The following is a 22,715-nucleotide window of genomic DNA, read 5'->3' as shown; positions in this document are numbered from 1 at the left end:
GTTTTGGTCCAACACCTTGCACAGTCCTGCTCTGACAGTATTTACTGTGATAATTTACAATTCTGTCTATTTCTGCACTTTGCAATTTAGCTACTGCCCATCTATTCTGGTAGTGGTTTGAAGTGTTTCTCCTCTCTCCCAGATGAAAAACTGTAGTACAGACCTTGGCTACTGCTAGCAGCTGCACAGAGAAAGCTGAATATTTTATCACCCAGACATCTACTTGCAATAGCTGCACTCTTACTCACATTTTAGGTTACTTCTGTACTGTTTGTGTGTAATAAAAAAGTCACCAAACTTTAAACACATTTAGTAAGAAAACCTACATGCCATATGAGCTGTACATCTCCATTTCCATAATTGTTCCAAAAATAGAACAAAAATATGAAGAACTGAGAATTTTACACTTATAATTAAGATGATGGTGCCATTTCAGAATCCACTTCAAATACTTCTTCTAGGCTACTTGCATGCTTATGCATGCACTAAACAGAAAGCTGCCACTACAGCTTGCAGAAAGATAAATGCATTTGCATTTTAAACCAACAACAAAGTAAAATCTCTACTTGCAGTCATCTCTTTTTTGAAAGCTTTGCATACGAAATAGATATGACTCTCACAGCTGCAGAAAAACTATTCTTTCTGACGAGCAAATCTGCCATAGTGGTGAATCCAAACAGGGAACAAACAATTCTGCTGTGGCCTTTGCCACAGAGTGAGAGATCTGCTCTGGCATTTGCAACATGGAGAAAAGAGAGAGATCTTATTTGTAAGGTGTTTTGACATCTACTCACATCTAGGTATTGTCATACACACAGACCACTTTCAACACCAGGTAAACAAATCAAAATCAACATTTTCTACCCCTTTATTTTCAACTGTGAGACTGGATGTCCATTCATCTGTTAATATTTACGGCCTTCGAAAAGAGAAAAAAAAGACAACTATATTGTACCTATTTTCAGGGAAAAGTCACATAATGTTAACCAGGTGTGATTGGATCTGTTACCAGTGATTTTTACCTCAAGGAGTAGACAAATGGGTTGAAATTATTAGAAAACAGAATTAAAGAGACTGTGAAGGTGGGGAGACACTGGAACAGGCTGTCCAGAGAGGCTGCAGGTGTCGCATCCATGGCAGTGTTCAAAGTGAGTCTGGAGAGGATTCTGAGCTACCCTGTCTGTGGCACAGGTGTTGGAACAAGGTGATCTTCAGGGTCCTTTCCAACACAAACCATTCTATGACTCTATGAAAATCAGTGTAACATTTTAAAATCCATGAACCTCAAATCAGTTAAGCATTCAGTATCAAACCACTGGACTGCAAAAAAGGTAGCTTTTAAAAGGACACCATTTAACTGGACATTTCAGGAGGTTCTGAACAAGTCTTTCACACAAAACTACTACGAAGTCTGACTGGGCATGGAATAAGAGTTAAAAATGATACACAAGAAGCAAATACTAAGGACGGCTAGTTTTCAACCTGACAAATACTAAGAGTAAAGTGCCCTATGGATTTATACTGAAACTGTTGTTTTATGTATCTTTTCATCTGGAGAAAGAGACACATAGTACACTGACAGCATCTGTGGATAACAAAAATTTTCAAGATTATTTTCTGGGCAAACGAAAATTGTCAGGAGTAACAAAGTTAGAATGGAGAAAGATGAAGGTTTATGATTAACTCAAAATAATGAACTGCTCATATACTCCAATGTTTACTATGACTGATATCTGTCATACAGAAAACATTAATGAGGTCTTTATTCAGTGCATTTTGGTAAACAAAACCAAAGTATCCCAACCATGCATAAATACAGAAATACACAACCAGTCACAGTTGTTCAGAGCCAGCATGGCTTCATGAGGGGGGAAGTACTGCTTGATGAACCTGATTTCCTTCTACAACAGGGTTGACCCACCTAGATGATCTAGGAAAGCCAGCAGTTGTGATCTTTTCCGACTTCAGCAAAGCTTTTGGATACTGTCTCTCTCAGAAGCCTTCTGGACAAAATGTCCAGCACACAGCTGGATAACTGAGTTACATGACAGGTAAGCAACTGGCTGATGGGCTGGGCACAAAATGTTACAGTGAATGGGGCACATCAGACTGGTGACTGTCACTAGTGGGGTTCTGCAGGGTTCCATCCTTGACCCTGTGCTCTTCAATGCAGGACTGGAAGGAATACTAAGTAAGTTTGTTGACAACACTAAATTGGGAGGAGCTGTCAACTCCCTTGGGGTCAGAAAGGCCCTGCAAAGAGACCTCCACAAATTAAAGGGTTGGGCAATCTCCAACAGTGTGAAGTTTAAGAAGGGCAAGTGGCAGATTCTGCACCTGGGATGGGCAGCCCTGGCTGTGTGTACAGACTGGGAATGAGAGGCTGGAGAGCAGTGCCATGGAAAGGGACCTGGGGGTCCTGGTTGATGGCAAGTTGAACATGAGCCAGCAGTGTCCTGGCAGCCAGGAGGGCCAGTCCTGTCCTGGGGGGCATCAGGCCCAGCCAGGCAAGGCAGGGGATTGTCCTGCTGTGCACTGCAGATAATACATAAAATACTGGAGATTGAATTGCAGTATCTGATTGCTGATTTCAGCCCTCTAGTTTTCTGGAGTAACTTTCCTGTCTTGCTACTTTTCCTCTCTGTAGAGGCTACTTGCACTGCAGAATAAACTGCATATAAACATATGTTTTTATAATTTTTAATTGTATTATAAAGAAAATCCAGAAACACTTAATTTACAAAACCCCTTATCTGCATAATAATCCAAACTACTACTGTAAATTACTGAGGCTGTACAGCAGAATCACAGAGGTAAAACTTATACGATGAATCTTCTATAAAAACAAACCAAAACCATTTACATTACTAGAAAATGACCCAACATTTTAATCTTTGAGACTTTTCAAACATTACTTCAATATAATTCTGGAAAAACGTGTTACTTCGTAGAAGGAAGTTAAGTATATCCAAAGAGATTTGTATCTTCTTCAGTCACGAAGATTGATTTTCCTTGTTCAGTTCCTCATTGCCAACATGGCATTTATGTCCCAAATAAGATTTCGTAACTGATCCATGATCTGCTTCAGCTGCTGATTCTTCAGTTTCAGTTTCTGTGGGAAGAGTTTATTAGAAGTTTTTTTGTGATCAGTTCAAATAGTGCACTCAAAAATTCAACCAAAGTTACAGTACTATGAGATGCTATATAAATCTTTTTCTCAGTTGTCAGTGAGCACTATTAGTGGGATAATACATCCCCTTTAAAGCACATTCTAAAAACACAAGAAAGCCTCAAAAGTTAAGGACCATTGCTAGAGGGAAAATGCTGATTTGTTTTACAGCATCCTTTTATCAAACACCTGACACCTTCAAAACTAGAGGCTTGTGGGGATCAGTCCTCACTTTGAAAAGTCTAAAAGAGAGCATCCTAACCTGGAACAAAAAATCTGGGGAGCAGGTAAAATTATGTGAATATGTGTTTCATACATTTGGTTTAGATAAAAATGAGGCATTAACAGTACAAGTTTGAACAAAGCAGAGGGTATAGGTGAAACGAATCAAGCTTTTGCAGCCCATCTGCTGTGTAGGTCAACTGTGATGCTTTAAGAGTCCTGTATTGAAAAAGGTTTTCTCAAGCATGCTGAATTCTTTAAAATGATATATTTGTTTTTGCAAACTGCAGAAGCATTTGAAGGAACTGGAGAATAGTAAACTAGTTTTTATTTGGTTGAGTAGTCAAAACTTAGAAATTATGTCTCTACAGAAGAAAGATCAGGGCATCAAGACATCACACAATTTCCCTAACCTTTCATATTTCACAATAATACCCATATTTATTGTCTCATTTATTCATTTTCCTGTTCAAATCAAAGCTGTTGAGAACTAAGTTAGGTTGTTGTTAACAGTACGCAGTTAGTCCTTCACTTTATTCTGATTTGATGTCAGCCTTCCAACATTAGAGATCAAACTATTTATTCATTAGGGAAGTCCAGATTTCCAAGTAAAGTACAGGAAAGACTTGCTTCCATCAAAACAGAACAAAATGTTTCAGGTTTGATGTTATTTGCACTACACAAAAGGCAATACATTAAAAGTGTGACTCAAATCAGTAATACAACCAAAGTTACTGGAACAGAGAGAAAATTAAGCAATATCCTGAAAATTAGTCTCCTGAATTTTGATGCAGTCAACACAATATTTTTTAATTGCCAGCTGGTCAGCTGGGAAAGAAGTCCAGAGAAAAAAAGGAAGCCTATTCACTTCAGACCTGTAAAAACAGTCTGCAGTAATATGGTAATTAGGCTTACATGGGGAACATAGTAAGGGAAATACTCCTAAATACAGACTTTGCAGGACACTGGAAGAGTCAACACTCAGATCTAGACTCTCAAGAAGGATACAAAAACATATGCAGGACAGTTCACATGCACTAACATGGAATTCCTAACCAAGCATTTGACAGGCTAAAAAGTGTTTTAAAGGCAAATATGTGCATTTATCTAATACTTCTTTCTTTTCCATTTGCTGATCCAAGACTTCACAATATACCGCAGAGAGTCACGTCCTAACTAAAGACAAGAGAGAAAGCTAAGCAGCATGTAGTTACCACAGCACTGAAATGACAGAATTGCAAGGGTCTTCCCACCAAAGGTCATAAATGCAAGATCCTGATGCTTGAGAAAGCACAAGAGGGATGAGATATACAAGCATGCTCATACCTGTGGCATTTTTAAACATAATTCTGCGTGCCATCCTCAACATCCAATCCTAGAGAAATCAGTGACTGTTACATCAAAACTACTAGTTTAATTCAAGTTGTAACTCCCTCATACTGAGGCCACGCCATTTCAAGGTATTTCAAAACCTTCATCAATGGAAATGAAGGCTGAACAGATGGTGATGGTAATTAAAGTCACAGACAGAAGTAAGAACCATTGACCTCTAAGAAGTAGGCTCTTTTCTCTCTCCATCCATGTCTAATTGTACTGTTAAATACTGTTACTCACATGAACTCTGTGTAAGTTATGCCCGAAAGACTTATTCTATAATACTGTTTTCCTTTCTTGTGAAAGCATTACAACACTGTAAATTGTTTGATCTTTATCTGATGCTGCTAGACAGGGGAACACTCAGACTGGATTTCATTTGTTTTCAAAACATCTCTAAGGACAAGAAGTATAAATTTGTTTATATATCTGAATTGTAGATCCTCATCTTTAGCAAAGAGCTAATTTCTTAGCTCTTCTACTTTTTCTGGAGCCAGAAAAAACATCTAGGATGAAGCACCATTCCTGGGTTGCTAGGCTGTTGAATGAATAAAGAGAGGAGAAAAAAATCTACTTCAGAGAGCTCAGTCTCCTAATTGAAATGCATACAGTGATCTTTGTTACTGATCTTTGACAGGCAGTGGTCCACACCACAAAGTACTACATAATTAATATGTTCTGCACCACTGGAAGTGCTGGCCTCTGCTTAAGACTTTGCTGAGCCAGTAAGAACATCTCAACTCAAACCTAACCTTGAAAAGATAGGTGAAATGGCCTTCTTGGGAAATGGGCAAAATCTTTAAGCAGCTTTTGCAGCAGTGACAAATTTTCATTCGAACAGATTGCTTGCAAGTTGTCTCCCACTCTTTCCTCCTTCTGTTGGAATGACTTAGTTGAACTCTAGACTGCTTCTCAGGATTAACAGTTGTATGAAACAAGAAAAAGTACTTCATCCTACATACATGCTACAGTTTCTGACTTTATCTGTTTTTAGACAGCACAGGGAAAATCTATGAGGCAGTTTATAATGAGTTTAAGAGACCTAAATTCAAGTTACATCTGTCAGGCCTGTTTCTGTTAGTTCCTCTTGTCAGAAAAGTGATCTGACTGAAAACCTACTCTAGAGGGTATCACCATTCTTTGGTGATATTAATTTTCAGTGAGGACCATTTTGACTGACCTTGCAAGTATTATGGCCATCATGATGGGGTTGGCAAGGATTGCACCTTCCAGTAACCAACGAGAGCTTAGTTGGCTTAGGTCAGGTAGGTCATTTATGAAAACATTTACTGAAGCACAAAACCCACATAAATGAAACAAAGTGGGAGAACCATAACAAAGATCCAGAAAATAGCTGTCTTTCAAGGAAGAAAAGCTGCCATAAAGAACCTGCCATGTTTCATACGGATTTGGGTTCAATAGGACACAGTAATTTCAACTTTGACTGAAATAAATTTTTTACCAGAACTCATTTTTGCTTCACTTGCATTTCATTGGAAATCAGTGCTGTCTAGACCAATTCACAACTTACGACCAGAGATGTATCAGAACCTTCCTTTGCACAGTGTTCTTGTCTTTCTCCTCATTTTAAGCTCATGTATCTTTCAAATTTTAAAACTAAAACATCACTGTGAGTCATTATGCTGCACTCAATCCATTTGTTAGAAATCCCTTATTCAGGCAAAGAAAATAATGTAAACACCATGGAAGAGTGAGATCATATTCCAAGTGGTGTTTGTAAAAACATCAACAGTACTTGTCTAAGTTGTACAGGCTCTTTTTCTTCTTAAGGAAAAAAACCAAGAAAAGATCTCTTTCCATCTTGAAAATCTTACATTGAAGACCATTCTCCTGAATGCTGTGGTTTTTACCTGCTCTATTCAAGATCTACAACAGTGCAGGCCAGAAGGACATCTCAGTGTCTCAGTGGAACATTAACTATTAATAACCACAGTACCTTTACTTGCATAAATATTAGCAAAATTTAAAAAAATATGTTTACTTTGTTGATTAAGAGTCTGCTACAGAGAACTTGGATCATGTTCTTTCCCAGGAGTATAGAATCAGAATCATGGAACAGTTTGGGTTGGAAGGGACCTTTAAAGGTCATCTAGTCCAACCCTGCAATCAGCAGGGACATCTTCAACTAAATTACATTGCTCAGAGCCCAGTACAACCTGACTGTGAATATTCCCAGGGATGGGGCATCTACCACCTCTCAGGACAAGTGTTTTATCACCCTCAGTCTAAAAAATGTCTCCCTTACATTTCACCAAAATTGGCCTTCTTTTAGTTTAAAGCCATTACCCCTTGTCCTATCACACCAGGCCCTGCAAAAAAGTTTATTCCCATCTTTCTTATAAGCCCCCTTTAGGTACCGAAAGGCTTCTGTAAGATCTCCCTGGTGTATTCAGTCCTTCAGACTGAACAGCCTCAACTCTCAGCCTTTCCTCATAGAAGTGTTCCACCCTCTGATAATTTTTGTAGCCCTCCTCTGAGCCCACTCCAACAGGTCCATGTCTTTCCTGTGTTGAGGAGCCCAGAGCTGGACACAATACTCATGTTACTCCTGACCACTGAACTTCTGTAGCAAGTGATTCTTGGAAGCCTTATGAAGGTGACAGTGGCCTCCATGTTTCCAGGTAAGCCAAGCCCAAGAAATTCCTACAGAAACACAGTGCTTGTAACTGGAAGGTTACATTTATACTGTTCTTTTTTTAAATGAGTCCTTCATAATGAAATCTCTGAGGTATGAAGGTGGAAAAACATGCTTTTTTCATTTGGTAGTTAAGAGACTATCACAATGCTATATGCATATAGCATATGTTATATGCACATAGCTGGAAAAAATATGATGGAAAAAGTGCTCTCAACACTTTGCTCAAACTCTTTTAAAGCTGCCAAGTAGTGTCTTAACTTATGGCTGCTAAACTGATACCAAGGCTCATTTTCCATCATAATAAATGCATATATCAATCTACTTATATTTTTTTTTCCAAAGGGATAAAAAATATTAATCACTAATACAGTAATTGCTGTGTAATTAAACATTAACAGACTCACTGTCCAGTATCTACAGCTTTTCCTGATGTCATCCATCCACAGGCCTGACTGTTCTACACTTATCAGAAATGAGAGACTGAGTTTTCTGCCTTGCACCTCACCTGACAGCTGAAAGGAAAACTGCTCCTTCTGCATGTGTAACCCTGTGTTCTTGAAACAACCAGAAACATCAGTGACAGCCTGTGCTCTGCTGCAAGCTCAATACTTTCCACCTATTGACCCAGACAGGATTGTATTTATCCACAGATCTGTTGTTCTGAGAGGAATAAGCATCTTAATTCAAATAGATGGATGTTTGCTTCATACCAATTATTTATAGTTTGACAATGAGGTCTGAGGTCTTATTTACTGAGTACCATCTAAGCTCTGTAGTTTGTAATGGAATTATTCATTCCTCAAGGTGCTTCTCCACCACACTTCTCAGTGTTACATCCCCCATTCTTTATATGAAAATCCCACAGATCTATGATCCTCAGTTACAGATGGCAAACTCAGTCACATGAACACTACAGATAAAACTGCAGTGCTGCCAACTTTGTCCAAAGATATTTAAGATTCATGTTCATCTCTAAATTTTGTATTTTAACAGCTTCCCACATATTCAAAGTTATCATGAGCCATAAGGGAAAGAATGAACAACTACCACAGATAATTTGTGGCAGAGAAAAAAAAATTCAGCTCCCAAGAGCTGCCTTAGTTAGTTACTCACTACACACAATAAATCCTTCCTTCTCATTCCCAAATTCCCTGCTTACTCCATAGTCTAATGCCAGTTACGCAATACACAAACCAGGATTTTTATAATCTTATTTACTACAATACTGATTCAATCTAAATAGTGCCACAAAAAGCAGAATAGCTCAAAGAACTCTTCCAGAATAGAAAGTGGGAAGGGGGGAAGAGGAACCAAATGTGGTAATGCAATAAAGGTTGTATAATATACATCTATATGAGGACAAAAGGGGACAATTGGGATTTTACAGGCAGCTCTATGCTCATATTTTCCTAACTTTTTCAACTTTGTAAGCATAATATAGTTTTGATATGGATGCAATGTGAAAAAATTTGTGTGCAACATTTTATACAAAACTGAAAAGGAAATAACTTATGATCCAGAATAAAAATATTTCTGAATGCTGAGAAAACTGGTTTATGACATAACAAGACCACCCTACTTAATTTTCTATTGGAGAGGGGGGATATGCTCCTGATGAAAAAGGAAACTCAGCTCATTTGCAAGAAAGACAAGGAGGGGGATCCAGAAAACTACAGGCTACTCAGCCTAACTTGACACAGAAAGACTGTGCAGCAAATCCTTCAGAAAGTCATGTCCAGACACATAATGATAAGGTGACTGGGAACAGTGACACTGGATTTCCTACAGATGCCCTGTCCCTGACCAACAAGATAGCCTTCTATTGAGAGATGATTGGCTGTGTGGCAAGGGGAGAGCAGGAGATTTTCTTCACTTCCATAAAGTAAAATCATTCATTAGTCAGGCTTTTGACACAGCCTCTCACTGCCTTTGAGCAAATTGGAGAGATGTGGTTTGGACAGGTGAATTACTGGGTTAATGGAAAACTGGCTGGACTATGGAATTCTAAATGCTGGAATCATCAGTATTAAGATCAAGTGCTAGTTGGTCACTCTTGAAGTTTCTCAAGATTGATACTAAGGTGAAAATTCTTAATATCTTCATTAATGACTAATCCACACTTAATGACCTAATCACCATATCAAAGTTATCAAATTGGTGGACAATGCCAAACTGGGGAAAGTGCAAAATATACTCAGTGGTGGGGTATCAGATTCAGAGGGACCTCAACAGGTGGGAAAGGCAGGCCAACACCTATCTCAGGAACTTCAATGGAACAACACTCTACATCTGCACACAGAATGAACTCCTAAAACAGCACAGGCAGAGGGCTGACTGAATAGAAATGAAACTTGCAGAAAAGGATCTGAGGTCCTGTTAGATACTTTCTAACAAGTTTAACATGAGTCAGCAGATCTTTTTTTGCAACAAGAAAGACAAACTGCCCTCTGCCCTATATTAGCAAGAGTGTACCTCTCAGGTCAGGTGAATACCTCTCATACTCTCCTCTGTTTGGCCCTGGAAAACGACTGTCCAATTTGGGGATCAGTACAAAGCTCTATCATACTGGATAATGCCTAGTGGAGGACCACCACAATGATTAAAGCTGTGTTTGTTCAATCTCAAGCAGAGAAAGCCAGAGGACAGGATCACAGTACTATCTTCAGCTACCTAATGAAGCTCACAGAAAAAAAAAGCTGGACTCTTCTTGAGTATAAACAGCAAAAGGATGAGGGGCAGTGAATATACAAGTTATGACAAAGAAAATTACAATGTAACATTAGGAAAATTGTCACAGTAAAAGGCAACCATTAAGAAGGGCCCAAAAAAGACAGAATTTCAATCCTTACAGGTATTTGAAATGCTGGAGCATGGACATGAGTTGGAGCAGCTGGATCTAACATTGCTGGTTGACCCAGTCTTGGGCTGGGGGCTGAACCAGATAATCTCCAGACTTCCCACTGAGCCTACATTCCTCTGATTCTACCATTGCAGAGAGTCAGTTTGGGTACTCAAAAAACCATGGAATTGTCCCCAGCACAGATTAATCTGCCCAGAAGGTGTCCAAGTAACGAATTCTTCCCCTCTCACCAAAGCATGCCTTCGTGCACACTCATATTTTGGGTGAAAAAGGACTCTACACACATAAAACCAATTAAAAAACATGCAAATACTGTGAAAGGTGGTTTAAAAGGAATTCAGGTTTTCTGCATAGTCCTAAAAGGCATCAGCTGCAAGGCACAATGTCTGTGCTACCAAAAAAAGCCCAGAGCTAAACTTGTTACTTAAGCTTAATGTAGAAGTCTGTGACATAGAATGTCTTCTTCTCTCTTAGTAAGATCACTGTTAAACACTTAACAAACATTAATTAAGAATATAAAATACTGTTGTTTTCTAAAGGGCTACCTGGCATGTCCAAATGCTATTTTGCTTTGTTTTCCCTCAAATGTACCTACACTACTAATTATGTGATGGTTTTCCTAAGTGCTCCATTGAAACCAGACCTACAGCATGAATGAAACTTAAGCTGTACTTGATCCATTTCTAAAAGTGAGCAGTAAAGAAAACCGTTGAGAGGGCAGCAAAACAGATTAAATCATTCTCAATTTTTCATTTGGTATTTCTGTTTCAAGTCCTGCCAAATGTACTCCGAGATCACAGACTGAAGGTGAGCCTATCTTGAAAATAATACTGATGATTCTATACTTGAAAGGTAAAAAACTTAATAGACAGAACATTGAACACTTGAAAAACATGAACAGAAGAGAGGAAATATTGGTTAACATCTTCCACTTGCTGCAAATAGATTAATTTCAATGAAAACTGGATCAAGACATGTACTAAAAAACCAATTCAAGTGATTCTGGAACAGTAACTTATTCTGAAAAATTCAACCATCTCAATAATTTATAAGCCCAGAAAACATATACAGATAAAAAAGAATAAGCTACATTTTTGAGAACTGCAGGAGACAAGAGACAGAGGTAGCCAGTGCTCAAGAAATGGTTTGTTTTGTAATAATGGCAGAAGCTTCTTATTGTGGGCAAAACTCCATGTGCTATGAAGCTTAATAGGTTTTATTTAAACCTACAGTTGCTAATTATTACTGAATTGCTAGGACAGAAATTCATTGCCTTGTAAACTAATCTATATTTTAAATTAACAGACAAGTACTTACACAGCCAAGGTCAGCACATTAAATTTTCTGACCTAAAAGGTAACTCTAAAATAGCAGAATAACTAAGACCAAAAGGTGTCACAGTAAACCAGTATGAAAAGCTCCTGCAGTTTTTAGGAACTCTGTTACATCAAGAGGTTCTCCTGGCCCATGAACGAGATGGTGAGCACAGGAAACACCTGATGCTCCTTTCCTCCTCCTGAGGATGCTCCCTTCCCAGACACCTGCAGTAGCAAAGGAAAGCTGCTATTTTTCAAGTCAGTGGTTTGTGGAATGAGGATATTTTGATGTGAGAATATATGATCCACAAGGTTTATAAGAGCTACTACTACTAGCTTTGGCAGTGCTCCACACAGTGGGGCAGTTAGTGTCTTTGAAATACATCCAGAGACACTAAAGAAATCAGACAGGCTGGGATATCATGGCAAGAAGGGCAAAATTAAGAGATCCATGGCAGATGTAAAGAAGTAATTCAAATATCACAATAGTGTCAAAGACTTAGGTTATTGCAACAGTGATTTTTTGGTACCAATAACATGTAAGAAAAAAATAATGCCTATCACAGCAAAAAGGATTAGGTGAGAACAGGACAAGGAGCTGAAGGAAGAAAAGATTTGGTCGAGAATATAAAAAGTTTCTTTAACTACCATGTTGGTTTCCCTGTCACAGTATTCTCATCAACATTTTGTTGATGAATGAATGAAAATGAATGAAAATACTGAAATTTTCGTAAAATGAATTTATCAAATTGAGTTGGAGGTGGACATTGCACACTAGAGAGGACTGAAGAGCTGTCAGATATGCCAGCTAAGAACCAGAGCAAGCCCCCCTTGAACCCAGCAGCCAGTGTTAGAGATTAGACCAATGATCTGATTCTAGTGCTTTTTCTTTGCAAAAAAAAAAAAAAAAAAAAAAAAAAAATTATATATTTCTAGTCATAAAAGCATTACCTAGTCTGTAATGCATTAAAATTTGAACTTTGAAAATGGTAGTAGATGTGCTTATACAACTGGAGGGAGACAAAAGAAAAAATCAGTGAACTTTCAAAAAACAAGAAGTTTAACTTTCTTTTGCTGCAGTTACTAAGCATTTGTCCACAAGAATACTAGAGAAAGTTAACTATCTTGTGAAGATTTACTGTGAAAAATTTGGAAATTAGGTCTAGGAATTTAAATATAAATACAGGATTTCACCCTAAATTTACGTGAAGATTTCAATGCATTCTTAATTACCAGTTTGCTACCAATGGTCCTGTAACACCATCAACCTTTGTAAGGTTCAGAACTCTTCATAAAAATTTATGAAATTATTTTCACAAGATCACACCAAGGAGGTTTAAAACCATATTAACATACAAGTACAGCAACAAGGGCAAAACCATGTCACAGAACTATTAAAACCACAGCAAATATGGACAGTTAAGCTTATTAGTACTTAAAGATTGCAAATAAATGTGCATTAATTCACAGTACAACATTACATACAATATAATATATTCAACCCTGCTACATCAGCAGTGAAGAGAAAGATTACAACAAGAGAGCTGACAACTGCATTTCTCTAAATTCACATAGTCCTCATTTTTTCCTGTACAATACACATGCATTTTTCTAAATAAATGGGTTATGAAAAATTCAATACATGTATGATTGTGGAAGACAAATTAAAACATTGGAAATATTTTAAAAGCCGAAAATCCATCAATTATTCATTCCATAAATAAACATTTTATCCATTTATTTCTTTTGTTCAGTTATTTTTGTAGATTATAACTCCTTTTTACTGAGCATTTGCAGATATTACAGCTATAGAAATATGTATTTAATCCTATCTCTGTATTTTACAGATTGAAGAAACAATGTTCAGAATTGTGGTCTGGTAAAACTATGTATTTTTAATCTCTGTATTACATTAGCTTTTACTACAGCATAATTATTTTTAGATTTCAATCCCTCTTCAGTAATTGTATCCAGCTGCACAATGCCACTCAAACTGAAAATTTAACATTTTAACTCATTTAACATTTATAATTCATAGTACATTTTTTTCTGAATGTGCCAAGATTCAATAAATGTTCCTCTTTACAAAAGGAACAGTCTTCCTCAAACTGTCAAAATCCAGAAGGTAGACCTGAAAATTCTTTACCAATTCACATAATTGTAATAATATTTACATCTGGTGTTCAATATCGATTATTCTTATACCTAAGGTAAGTTTTGAAGATAAATTAGTTCAACGGGCACCTTAGTTCAGTTTGTACTGTCAATATCTAGTGGGTTACACATAAGCACAACACACTGTGTTCATAAGAACATATGTCTGTTTTAAAAGAGACACAAGTTAGAATTGTTAGGAAACCCAATTGTTAGGAAACTCTACTGCCAGAGGTACACTAAAAAATAGTTGTTTAATTAAAAGGTCAATACAGAAATATTTATAAATAAAAAGTGTTTATCTCTAGTTTTGATGGCAGTCATCACACATTCTGTATTTAGTACAGCAATCTAGAAATTTAGGCTTTGTAATGTGAAAATGACATTTCTCAGTTTATGCAAATTAATTTCAACTTTATTACCTTATTTACTTCCATGATTTCCCTTCTCTCTTCACTAGCAAAACGAAGCTGACTTGCAGCACCACGATCATCATGCTTGGAGCCATCTTCTTCAACATATGGAATAAGTTGCTGTGAAGACAAGAAACATCAGCTTTAGGAAAAAAAAAAAAAAAGAAAAAAATTCAAATCCAGGAAATACATATGGTGCTACCATTTTCTCCACAGGTTCTAACTGCCCAAGACAAAGTGGAGACAAGCCCCCCCGCTTGCCACCTCAAACCTAAAGGCCTTGCAATGACCTCAGTTGGTTCTCCAGGAAAACAAGGTGCTTCAAAAAGACACATTTTCACACATTACCAAGTCTAAACCAAAGAAATTTCATAAATGCAGGCAGAAGTCAGTCTTTCCATTTAAGATGTTTGTCATAGATAATCCTAGTAGTTGAATTCTGCAGATTGGGGTTTTAAAATTTACTATTCCACACTAAGAAATAAAACCACAAACATAAAGTTTTCATTATGATAAGTCATTTTAGTGATATACTGAACATAAATATGACTGGCTTTATGTAACTATTTGGCTAATACTCTAGTTACTAACTGCTATTTTTAGCAGAGCCTCTGTTTGGCTACTCTTAAGACCAGGCCCAGTTACCTAAAATTAGTTTTTCTGTAAGTATTTCTCTCCGTGGTCTCCTCAGACACATAGAATCATAGTTTGGTTTGGGCTGGAGAAGACCATAGTGCACTGTCTTTTTTGTGAGCTTGGACAAAGCCAAAATTCCTGGACGCAGAATTTCTAAATGAACACTAAAAAAGTTTCCTTCCTGAAAAAAATAGATCAAAAAGAAACATACTAGATACAAAACAAATGTTTCTGCGTCAGAACACTCCCAAGCAATTAACAATTTCTTAAAGGATAATACATCCATGAAGCCCATAGTCTGACATTGCTTTTTCTGTCCTGAACTAGGCAAAATAGCATTCGTGTTCACAAACACACTACAGACAAATGGAAGACTAATATTGATAAAAGTCAGCAAGAAAACATTGGTTTAAAAGCCTGGGAGCAACTTGCTCATCAAGTGCATATGAACTTCTTACTTAGGTTGGGGTGTAATATTACAAAGTGTTCAGTGCCTCCAGCACTCTGATGGAAAACTTACTTTGATTTAACCCACTAAAACTGTAATTTCCTTTTATACAAAAAATTTTTGCAGCCATTCTTAAGCTGAGCAAAATGGACAAAAGTTACCACACTAAACCTATCATGAAAAGGTAGCAAATGCTGACCACTTTTTTTGCACAACATAAAGAAGAAGTAGTAGGGCTGACATATGTATTTGGAAAAAACTCTCTCTAATGGAAAAATAAAGTAGCACTCACAGTAGAACATTTCTTTAAAACCTCTCTAACTTTCAGAAAAGGTGATAGATAAAAAAAACCAAACAAAAACCAAACCTAGCAAGAAAAGCTCAACTATACCTAATACACAAAAAAGCAGGAAATTTAACTTTTGTAGGCAGATCTCCCTCACAATTATCTCATGCCTTGCTATGTTGATTAACAAAAAATTAATAATACCTACTACACATTAGTACACATTAACAAAAATTATGAAAACATTTGTATCAATAAAAATGGAACAAGCAATAATAGTAGGTATGGACTTCTCTTGACTGTTCAAAAATTTAAATAGTTTTGTTGATATTCTGTAAAGACATGGTTAGAATATTGGCCACTAAATAATACAATTGAGACTACTATTGAAGTACAGGGAGAAGAATTCAAGAAAACTGATCCAAGAGGAATGGTGTGCCACTGTCAATCACTCTAACCAATAAAAACACGAGGAGACAGGCATCTACTAGTTCAGAGAAGAAAAGACTGAGAAGATTTAAAAAAAATACCCCTACTATCAATAAAAAATTCTGCTGTGACTAAGTTATCAGTGAAACCTTGCCTTAAAAAAGCCTGAAGTGACTGTTTATTTTCTCTATGGAGATTTTTTTCCATCCTGATAATGGGAAAAAAAGTCAAAAGTTATAGAAAAAAAACCAACCAAACCCCACATCATTCTTGTTTTGGGAAAATAAGACACATCAAAAGCTGTTAAAGAGGACAAAAGTATTTGGTTATTGCACACAAGTTCAACACACTGTGAAACAGGTTTTATTTTCTTAAATGGGAAAATTAACTAATTCCCCTGCTTGCTGTCAGGTTTCCAGATACATTTTTCTGGAACCCTTGTCAGAAGTCAGCAACTGTAAACTGAAATAGCAGCCTAGAATGGACTGTACAGAATGGAGTTCTTAATTTCTTTACTCCAGTTAAGAGACTCACACTTCAAATACAATGTCTGCAAGATTAAAATTCAATGGACAATCAAAAGTCCATTAATAAAGTTGCCTCAGAATCCAGGAGGATTCCTGTTCCAGCAGGAACAACTCAAATTGTAACAAAACCCAGGATTTATGAACATTACTAGAAATTAGAAACAACTTATGAGGAAGATGACATTTAAGATTGTATGAATAACAGCAGTATTATTAAGAAAAACTTTGGCCAATCCTCCTCCCTGGAAGTTTTATGTTGCAATTTTTCTATCACCACTGCACATTTAGGTTTGGTTCACACTGCCCAGCAGGTGAGGAACAGCTGAGTGAGGGAACTATGGAGGCACAGACTATTGGCCAGAGAAAGTAAACAATACTTATTACTCAGGAGACAGGCTGACAGGTGAGAGCATGAAACAGGCTTTTCACACTTTTTCCCACTTCTTGTACAAAATTTGGCCTGATCTTCTTTTTTTTTTTTTTTTTTTCCCTAGGGTAAATAAATTGGTAAATGTACCAAGAAGCCAGAAGAAAAAAGGTTAAAATTTTAAATTAAGTTTGCTTTCACAGAATCACAGAATCAATTAGGCTGGAAAAGACCTCTGAGAGCAAGTTAAACTTATGATAGGACACTGTGTCAACTAGACACTACGTTTCAAAATCTTTCAACAAGCTCTAATTAATAAACAGAATTCCGTTCACTGAATAATTCCAGCGTCATTAAAACTTGTTATGAGTCTCCTGCAACTGAGGAAGATGGATGACTTGCTATCCCGAGTGGTTATTCTGATTTACAATATATATATAAATAAAGATACTTACTTCTACGGGAACAGGATCGAGCCCAGCACAGTTTTCATTACATTTGTCATAGACTAATCTCAGTTTTCTGAAGAGTATTGATAGCTGACGGAGATGTTCCTGCAGCTTTGCCAGTCTGTCTTGATATGTTGCAGTATGATAAGTAACACCATTTGGTAACTTAGAAAACCAAAATATTAAAAATATTAAAGTTTCTGTCACATGAAATAAATAAAGATATCAGACAGGTTTTTGTATATTTTAAAATAAGACAATCACACTTTTCCTATAGCAATCACTGAAATTTTTCTTTTTTTTACTAGCAAAATTACACCTTTTATGTGCTCAATCACTGCTGTCAAACACCCTCATGTATTCTACACTTTTGGTCATCATCAATCCCTCTGACTTTTCAGTGAGTGTCTTCACAATGCTTAAATATGACACTGTTGTGACTGGGGTTGAGGTTTTGTGTCTCAACCCCAGGCCACTTGATTCAGTGACACAAGAGTCATGAAAGGACAGAATGAGTGGGAACGATTATTTATCTTGTACTCTCCACAGAGAAAACACAACAGAAGTTTGTATGTTTTCTCAGTAAGCAGACACAAATAAGGATTATGTTGTTTTTCCTAACAAAAAAAAAAGTTTTAGGTGGAAAATATTACAGAAAAAGATCAATGAAAATTCCTCTGAATTTACACCCCATATGTTAACATAAACAAAGAAACATAACTGATATATATCCATAAACATATGTACAGACTTCATTGTACATAAAATAAAACACAGTTATTAAGGGTATTGAGAGCCTTTTTGTTGGGAGGGCAATGGCAATTCAGCAATGACAATTCCCTTAATGTACAGGACTAAGCAAATATATTAAGAGTAGTACCCACTTCTTCAACCAATCCTCCTTTTCAGAGCAGTTTGACCGAGTTTTCTAAACGTCCTAATGTGTCTCCTGAGTCTACATATACTGGCAGCCGGTGATAAAAACGTGGCAAGTTGAGCGTATAAGTAGTTGTTTCTCACCTGCATGTTCCTCAGCAACTGGAAGATTTCCATGGTTCGAAAGACAATGTCCTGCACGGTCTCCTGGCCGATGCGGCAGAGGGAAGCCGTGTTCACCTCCCTGGCAGCCTGAGCCTGCGTCCCGGAGAAAGCGCCCGGCGGCATCCCTGCCCCGGCCAGAGGAGGGGTCGACATCTCCTGGCCTTGACCAGTCACACTAGGGCAAGCTGCACAAATAAGTGGTGATTGAACGATCAACAGAGTTTGACTCTATTCTAGCAAACTTCTGCAGGGTTTCTGTCCCGCTCCTTTTCCCCGTATGCGGCTCTGTCCAACAGATGAGGCCGGCTCAGGGCAGCACCCCCCGGTCCCCTCGGACACCGCTCCCTGACCCACGTCCTTTGCCGGGCGGCGGAACTGCGGGTGCCCCTCACGCACCTCCCTCCCCTCAGAGCGGCCACTGGGCTCGCCCCTGCCCCGATCCGTCCCAAGGGGAACACGACAGAGGTTTTTGCCCAGCTCCAGCAGGCAGAACCGCAGCCCTGGGCTCCGGTACCCGCCCGACCTCTCCTCCCTGCGCTGACCCACCGGCTCCGGGGGCGAAGCGGTGCCCCGGCACCGCACCTTTCCCGGTCCCGCTCCGCGCTGCAGCCGCCGCGGACGCGCCGGCCCCGCCGCAGTCCCGGCCCCGCCGCACTCGCGCCGTGCCCCGGATCTGCAGGCGGAAGCGCTTCCCGGCGCCGTCACAGCCGGCGGGCGGCAGCGGCAGGCGGGGCCGGGGCTCTGTCGCGCCGCCTGGGCGCCGCCCCTGTACCGCTGCTCTCCGTCGAGTATCGCGCTGGGGAGCCGGGGCGTTTTCCTGGCTTGAAGAATCCAGTGCGGGTTTGCGGGCCGGTCAGCCAGCATGCAGGCTCTTGAGGTTGAAAATTTTGGTCAGAATCCCCAGGCAGATTCACACATTCCCACCATCCTTCTGTCAGATCATAGAATCATTGAACCGTTTGGGTTGGAAGTGACCTTAAAGACCATTTAATTCCAGCCCCAATGCCACGGGCAGGGGCACCTTCCACTGGACGGGTTGCTCAGAGCTCCATCCGTCCTGGCCTTGAGCCCTGACAGGAACGGGGCAGCCCCAGAGTCTCCGGGCAACCTGCTCCAGCGTACCACCACCCTCGCAGTTAAGGATTTCTTCCTAACATCTAAACCTGTTGATAAAAACGAAAGCAGGCTCCCGGTACCAAAGTGATTTCAGAGCTTAACTTTAAGGAAAAGGAAAGGTCTAAAGCATGGGGGCCCGCGGGCCGAGCAGGAGCGTTCCCGTCGAGGATGCTGCAACGCCGGCGCTGGGTCTTCTTGAGCAGCGATGTAGCGATGTCCTCAATGTCCCAGATGGAGCAGCACAAGATTCTGTGGGTCAGAAGCCCCTTTTTATCCTGTTTTTTGTCCCTTTGGATTGGTTTCTTTTTAGATCCTTTATTTGCATGAAGGTTTAAGGCACTTGCTTGGCCCATTACAGTTCTGCCCAGGCTGGCTTGTTTCGTTTGTGGGGTGGTGCACTTTACTTAGGTGTGTTATGGTACGTTGAGTACCGTATTTCTTATAACTGCTCATTTAACCCCTTTTACAATATATTAACCAAACTAACAGTACATGCTTAACGATCTATCAACTATTTTACAACAGTTTTTAACCTACTTTTAACACGACTGTTTTTCAATCTGAAGCCATTCACCCTTTCTTATCACTAAAGTTCAGGATGAAGAGTCCCTCTCCACCTTCCCTGGATGCCCTTTCACATACTGGAAGGCTGCTATGAGGTGTCCTCTCCTCCAGGCCGAACAACCTCAACTCTCTTAGCCTGTCTTTGTAGGAGAGATGCTCTAGTCCCAGTCACACTGATAAATGGCTGAATATCTGTTCTGTGGGATAAGTATGTATTGTCAGTATACACTTTAAAACCTGTGCTAATTTTATAGCTTTATGGGTGTACTGCTATTCCTTCCTGCATAGATATATTATTGCTAATACAGAAAAGCCTTAATGCTTGGTCTTCCTGTGTCACAGTATTTGCATGGATATAAAACAGCTCTGAGTGCTTGTACCACTCTAGTACAATTGAGGCATTTTTGAAGTACAGACAAGGCCTCCTATGTGATGGAGAGGGAACACCCTCAAAAAGAAGCCAGGCAGGTTCTGTGAAGCCTGACAGGTATGAGCTGCTTCTAGAATAGCTAATGCTAACTGTTTACCTAACAAAAAAATTCTTCATATGCAAAAATCAGTAAGTACCAAAGTTTCTCTGTCTTTTCCAATTGACATCATATCTAGGACTCTGTATTTGAGTGATTGTGGCAGTAAGTATCTAAATATGCAGAAGAGGACATTTATATACCTGCAACTTCTAATGAATTCTTAGTAAAGTAAAGGTAGTTGTGCTATGCTAAAATTGATCTTACAAATGATCTTTTGTGTGAAATGTCTTGCATTTGTAATGCTGTAAAAATAAATCAGAAGTTTGATGCATGGTATACAGCCTTTGTTAAATAAAGAAGAAAGCAGTCAATGAACCTTCAGGAACAGAACCATATAAACTTGCTGTCAGAGGCATTTTGCTTCATAACACATTTTTTACTTCAGAAACAGACTACTGAGGGGAAAGAGCACCCTCTTTCCTAAACTGGAGCTTTTTACTGGCTAAGTTCTTCCTAGCACTCTGCCTTACTCAAGGTGCAATATAAATAACTATATTTTAGCAAAGATCTTAGCATAAAGGATTCAAAAGTGTTTTCTTAAGCAGAGAGGAAAAATGGTTTATAGAAATAAGAGGAGGATATTTTCAGAAAGCAAAAGGACATCCCATGGTGTCTAGCTAGACAATGCTTGGGAAGAGCAGCCTCTGGAGAGCTTCAAAGGGCTCGTTTGAAGGTTTGCTTCTCATTTCACTGTATACTAAGAAAATGATACAAGAACTGTTTAAGTGTTTAGCACAAAGTATATTGTTTTCATCTTCTGATTGCATGCCCAAGAGCTCTGCTCACAATGCTTAACTTGCTGCCTCAAATCCAATAAGAGTAATGAGGGATTCAGACCACCTACTGTTCAGGGCTGCCGACAGACTCCATGTGGAGTTGTGTCCTGCAGTATAGGGCTGCCATGTACAGTAAGCAGTTGAAATACAGAGCCAAGTCTGCACATGGAGAATGCTGGAGAATGCTACTGGGAGGCCTAATGTTCTTCATTGCCACTCTCTGGAGCTGTCTGAGTCTGGGATTTCGTTCCCAGACAAAGGAATCTTCTTTTAGATAAGAATGTTTTTCTGGTCGAAAGAGATAAAGATGAATTTGCTTTTAAAATCAATCTATTAAGCAACCACTCTCTGTGTTCGGTTTGGGCCAAGTGCTTTCATCTGGAAGGTATTCAAATCAGAGATCATCTTTTATATCCATTTCAGTTTCTGTGGCATCAGTTCAAACCAGTATCTTAGGATTCTGCTGCCTTTGTTGTTGGGTTGTAGAGAAGCTACCAAAAATGTAACAAAGAGCCTATGTTTACATGTAATACTCCAGTTCAATCAACTTTAACCCAAATTTGAAATTAGGACTATTTAAAGAGTAACTACATCAGTGATTATAATTTTCACCATAATAATGGCTTTTGAATATTTTTTTGTATTTTACAATATACCCTGAGCAACTCCAAAGGTGGTTTTGATGTGCTCTATAAGGAGAATAAAAATCCTCAGAAGTGAGGGAAGAGGATAATTGTTTGCTTTTGTTCAAATAATTTTCTCTAAATCCGTTGATACACTTGCAAGGCGATGTGAATCATTTTGTTTTAAAATAAACAGAACTGGTGAAATTCCTGGATTATCATCTGTTTTCCTCTAAGAAAGAAGAGTTTACTCCCTCACAAGTCTCCTCACACTATTCCTTAAGCAGTATTGCTTTGTTACTGCTCTGAGGGTGACAGATGGGCTTTGGGGAAATGTGTTAACCACGGAAGGACTTCCATTCTCCACCCTGTCCCATTCAGTGTTTATGTGTTCATTCAAGGAGAAATAATGGGACTTTGTGCAACCTTTGCCAACAATAAACAGACATGGTACTGTTTTACTGTTACCAAGCTGTGGTAGATAACAGTATGGCACATAACTTTTTTAGTATGTGGCCAACACTTAAGGTAGGTAGAGTTTAATTCAGCAGAGATTATAGACCAGAGGAAACAGTTAATGGTTATGATTAGGTGAGGACTACTGGGTGCTTGAGGAGTTTTTTTGTGTGACAGGGGGGTTTTTGCAATGGTGTTTCCCACATCCAGGCAGGTATTTTCATGAACTATGAAAGCATCCATTAGAGGGAAGCAGAGCCATCTGTGGTAGTGCTATATAAGATGGGATAAATTAGACAG

General features: G+C 38.7%; 1 protein-coding gene across 2 annotated transcripts; it reads right to left on the bottom strand.

Annotated features, from left to right (window-relative positions):
* Positions 1–854: 854 nt before the first annotated feature.
* On the bottom strand, positions 855–19,026 carry MED30 (mediator complex subunit 30). 2 transcript variants are annotated; one of them, XM_041470868.1, is made up of 5 exons: positions 18,897–19,026; positions 18,330–18,535; positions 17,316–17,474; positions 14,177–14,287; positions 855–3,112 (listed from the first exon to the last, which is right to left on the bottom strand). In XM_041470868.1, the coding sequence occupies exons 2-5, from the start codon at positions 18,501–18,503 to the stop codon at positions 3,017–3,019; spliced, it is 540 nt and encodes a 179-aa protein (XP_041326802.1). In that variant the 5' UTR covers positions 18,504–18,535; positions 18,897–19,026; the 3' UTR covers positions 855–3,016. The 2 variants fall into 2 exon arrangements, with proteins under 2 accessions (XP_041326802.1, XP_041326803.1); XM_041470869.1 differs by having other exon boundaries at positions 18,933–18,993.
* Positions 19,027–22,715: the final 3,689 nt, after the last annotated feature.

Source organism: Pyrgilauda ruficollis, unplaced genomic scaffold, assembly GCF_017590135.1.
Source record: "Pyrgilauda ruficollis isolate IOZ18807 unplaced genomic scaffold, ASM1759013v1 scaffold25, whole genome shotgun sequence".
Classification (NCBI taxonomy): Eukaryota; Metazoa; Chordata; class Aves; order Passeriformes; family Passeridae; genus Pyrgilauda; species Pyrgilauda ruficollis.
The sequence above is the reverse complement of the archived record's forward strand: the minus strand, read 5'-3'. Positions and strand labels throughout refer to the sequence as shown.

Coding starts and splice junctions, on each gene's coding strand:
- MED30 (XM_041470868.1), bottom strand. CDS start 18,503: ATGTCGACCCCTCCTCTGGCCGGGGCAGGGATGCCGCCGGGCGCTTTC. Junction 14,288..17,315: donor TCGATCCTGTTCCCGTAGAA/GTAAGTATCTTT, acceptor TTGTCTTCACAG/CAACTTATTCCATATGTTGA. Junction 3,113..14,176: donor AAATCATGGAAGTAAATAAG/GTAATAAAGTTG, acceptor CTCTTCCCACAG/AAACTGAAACTGAAGAATCA.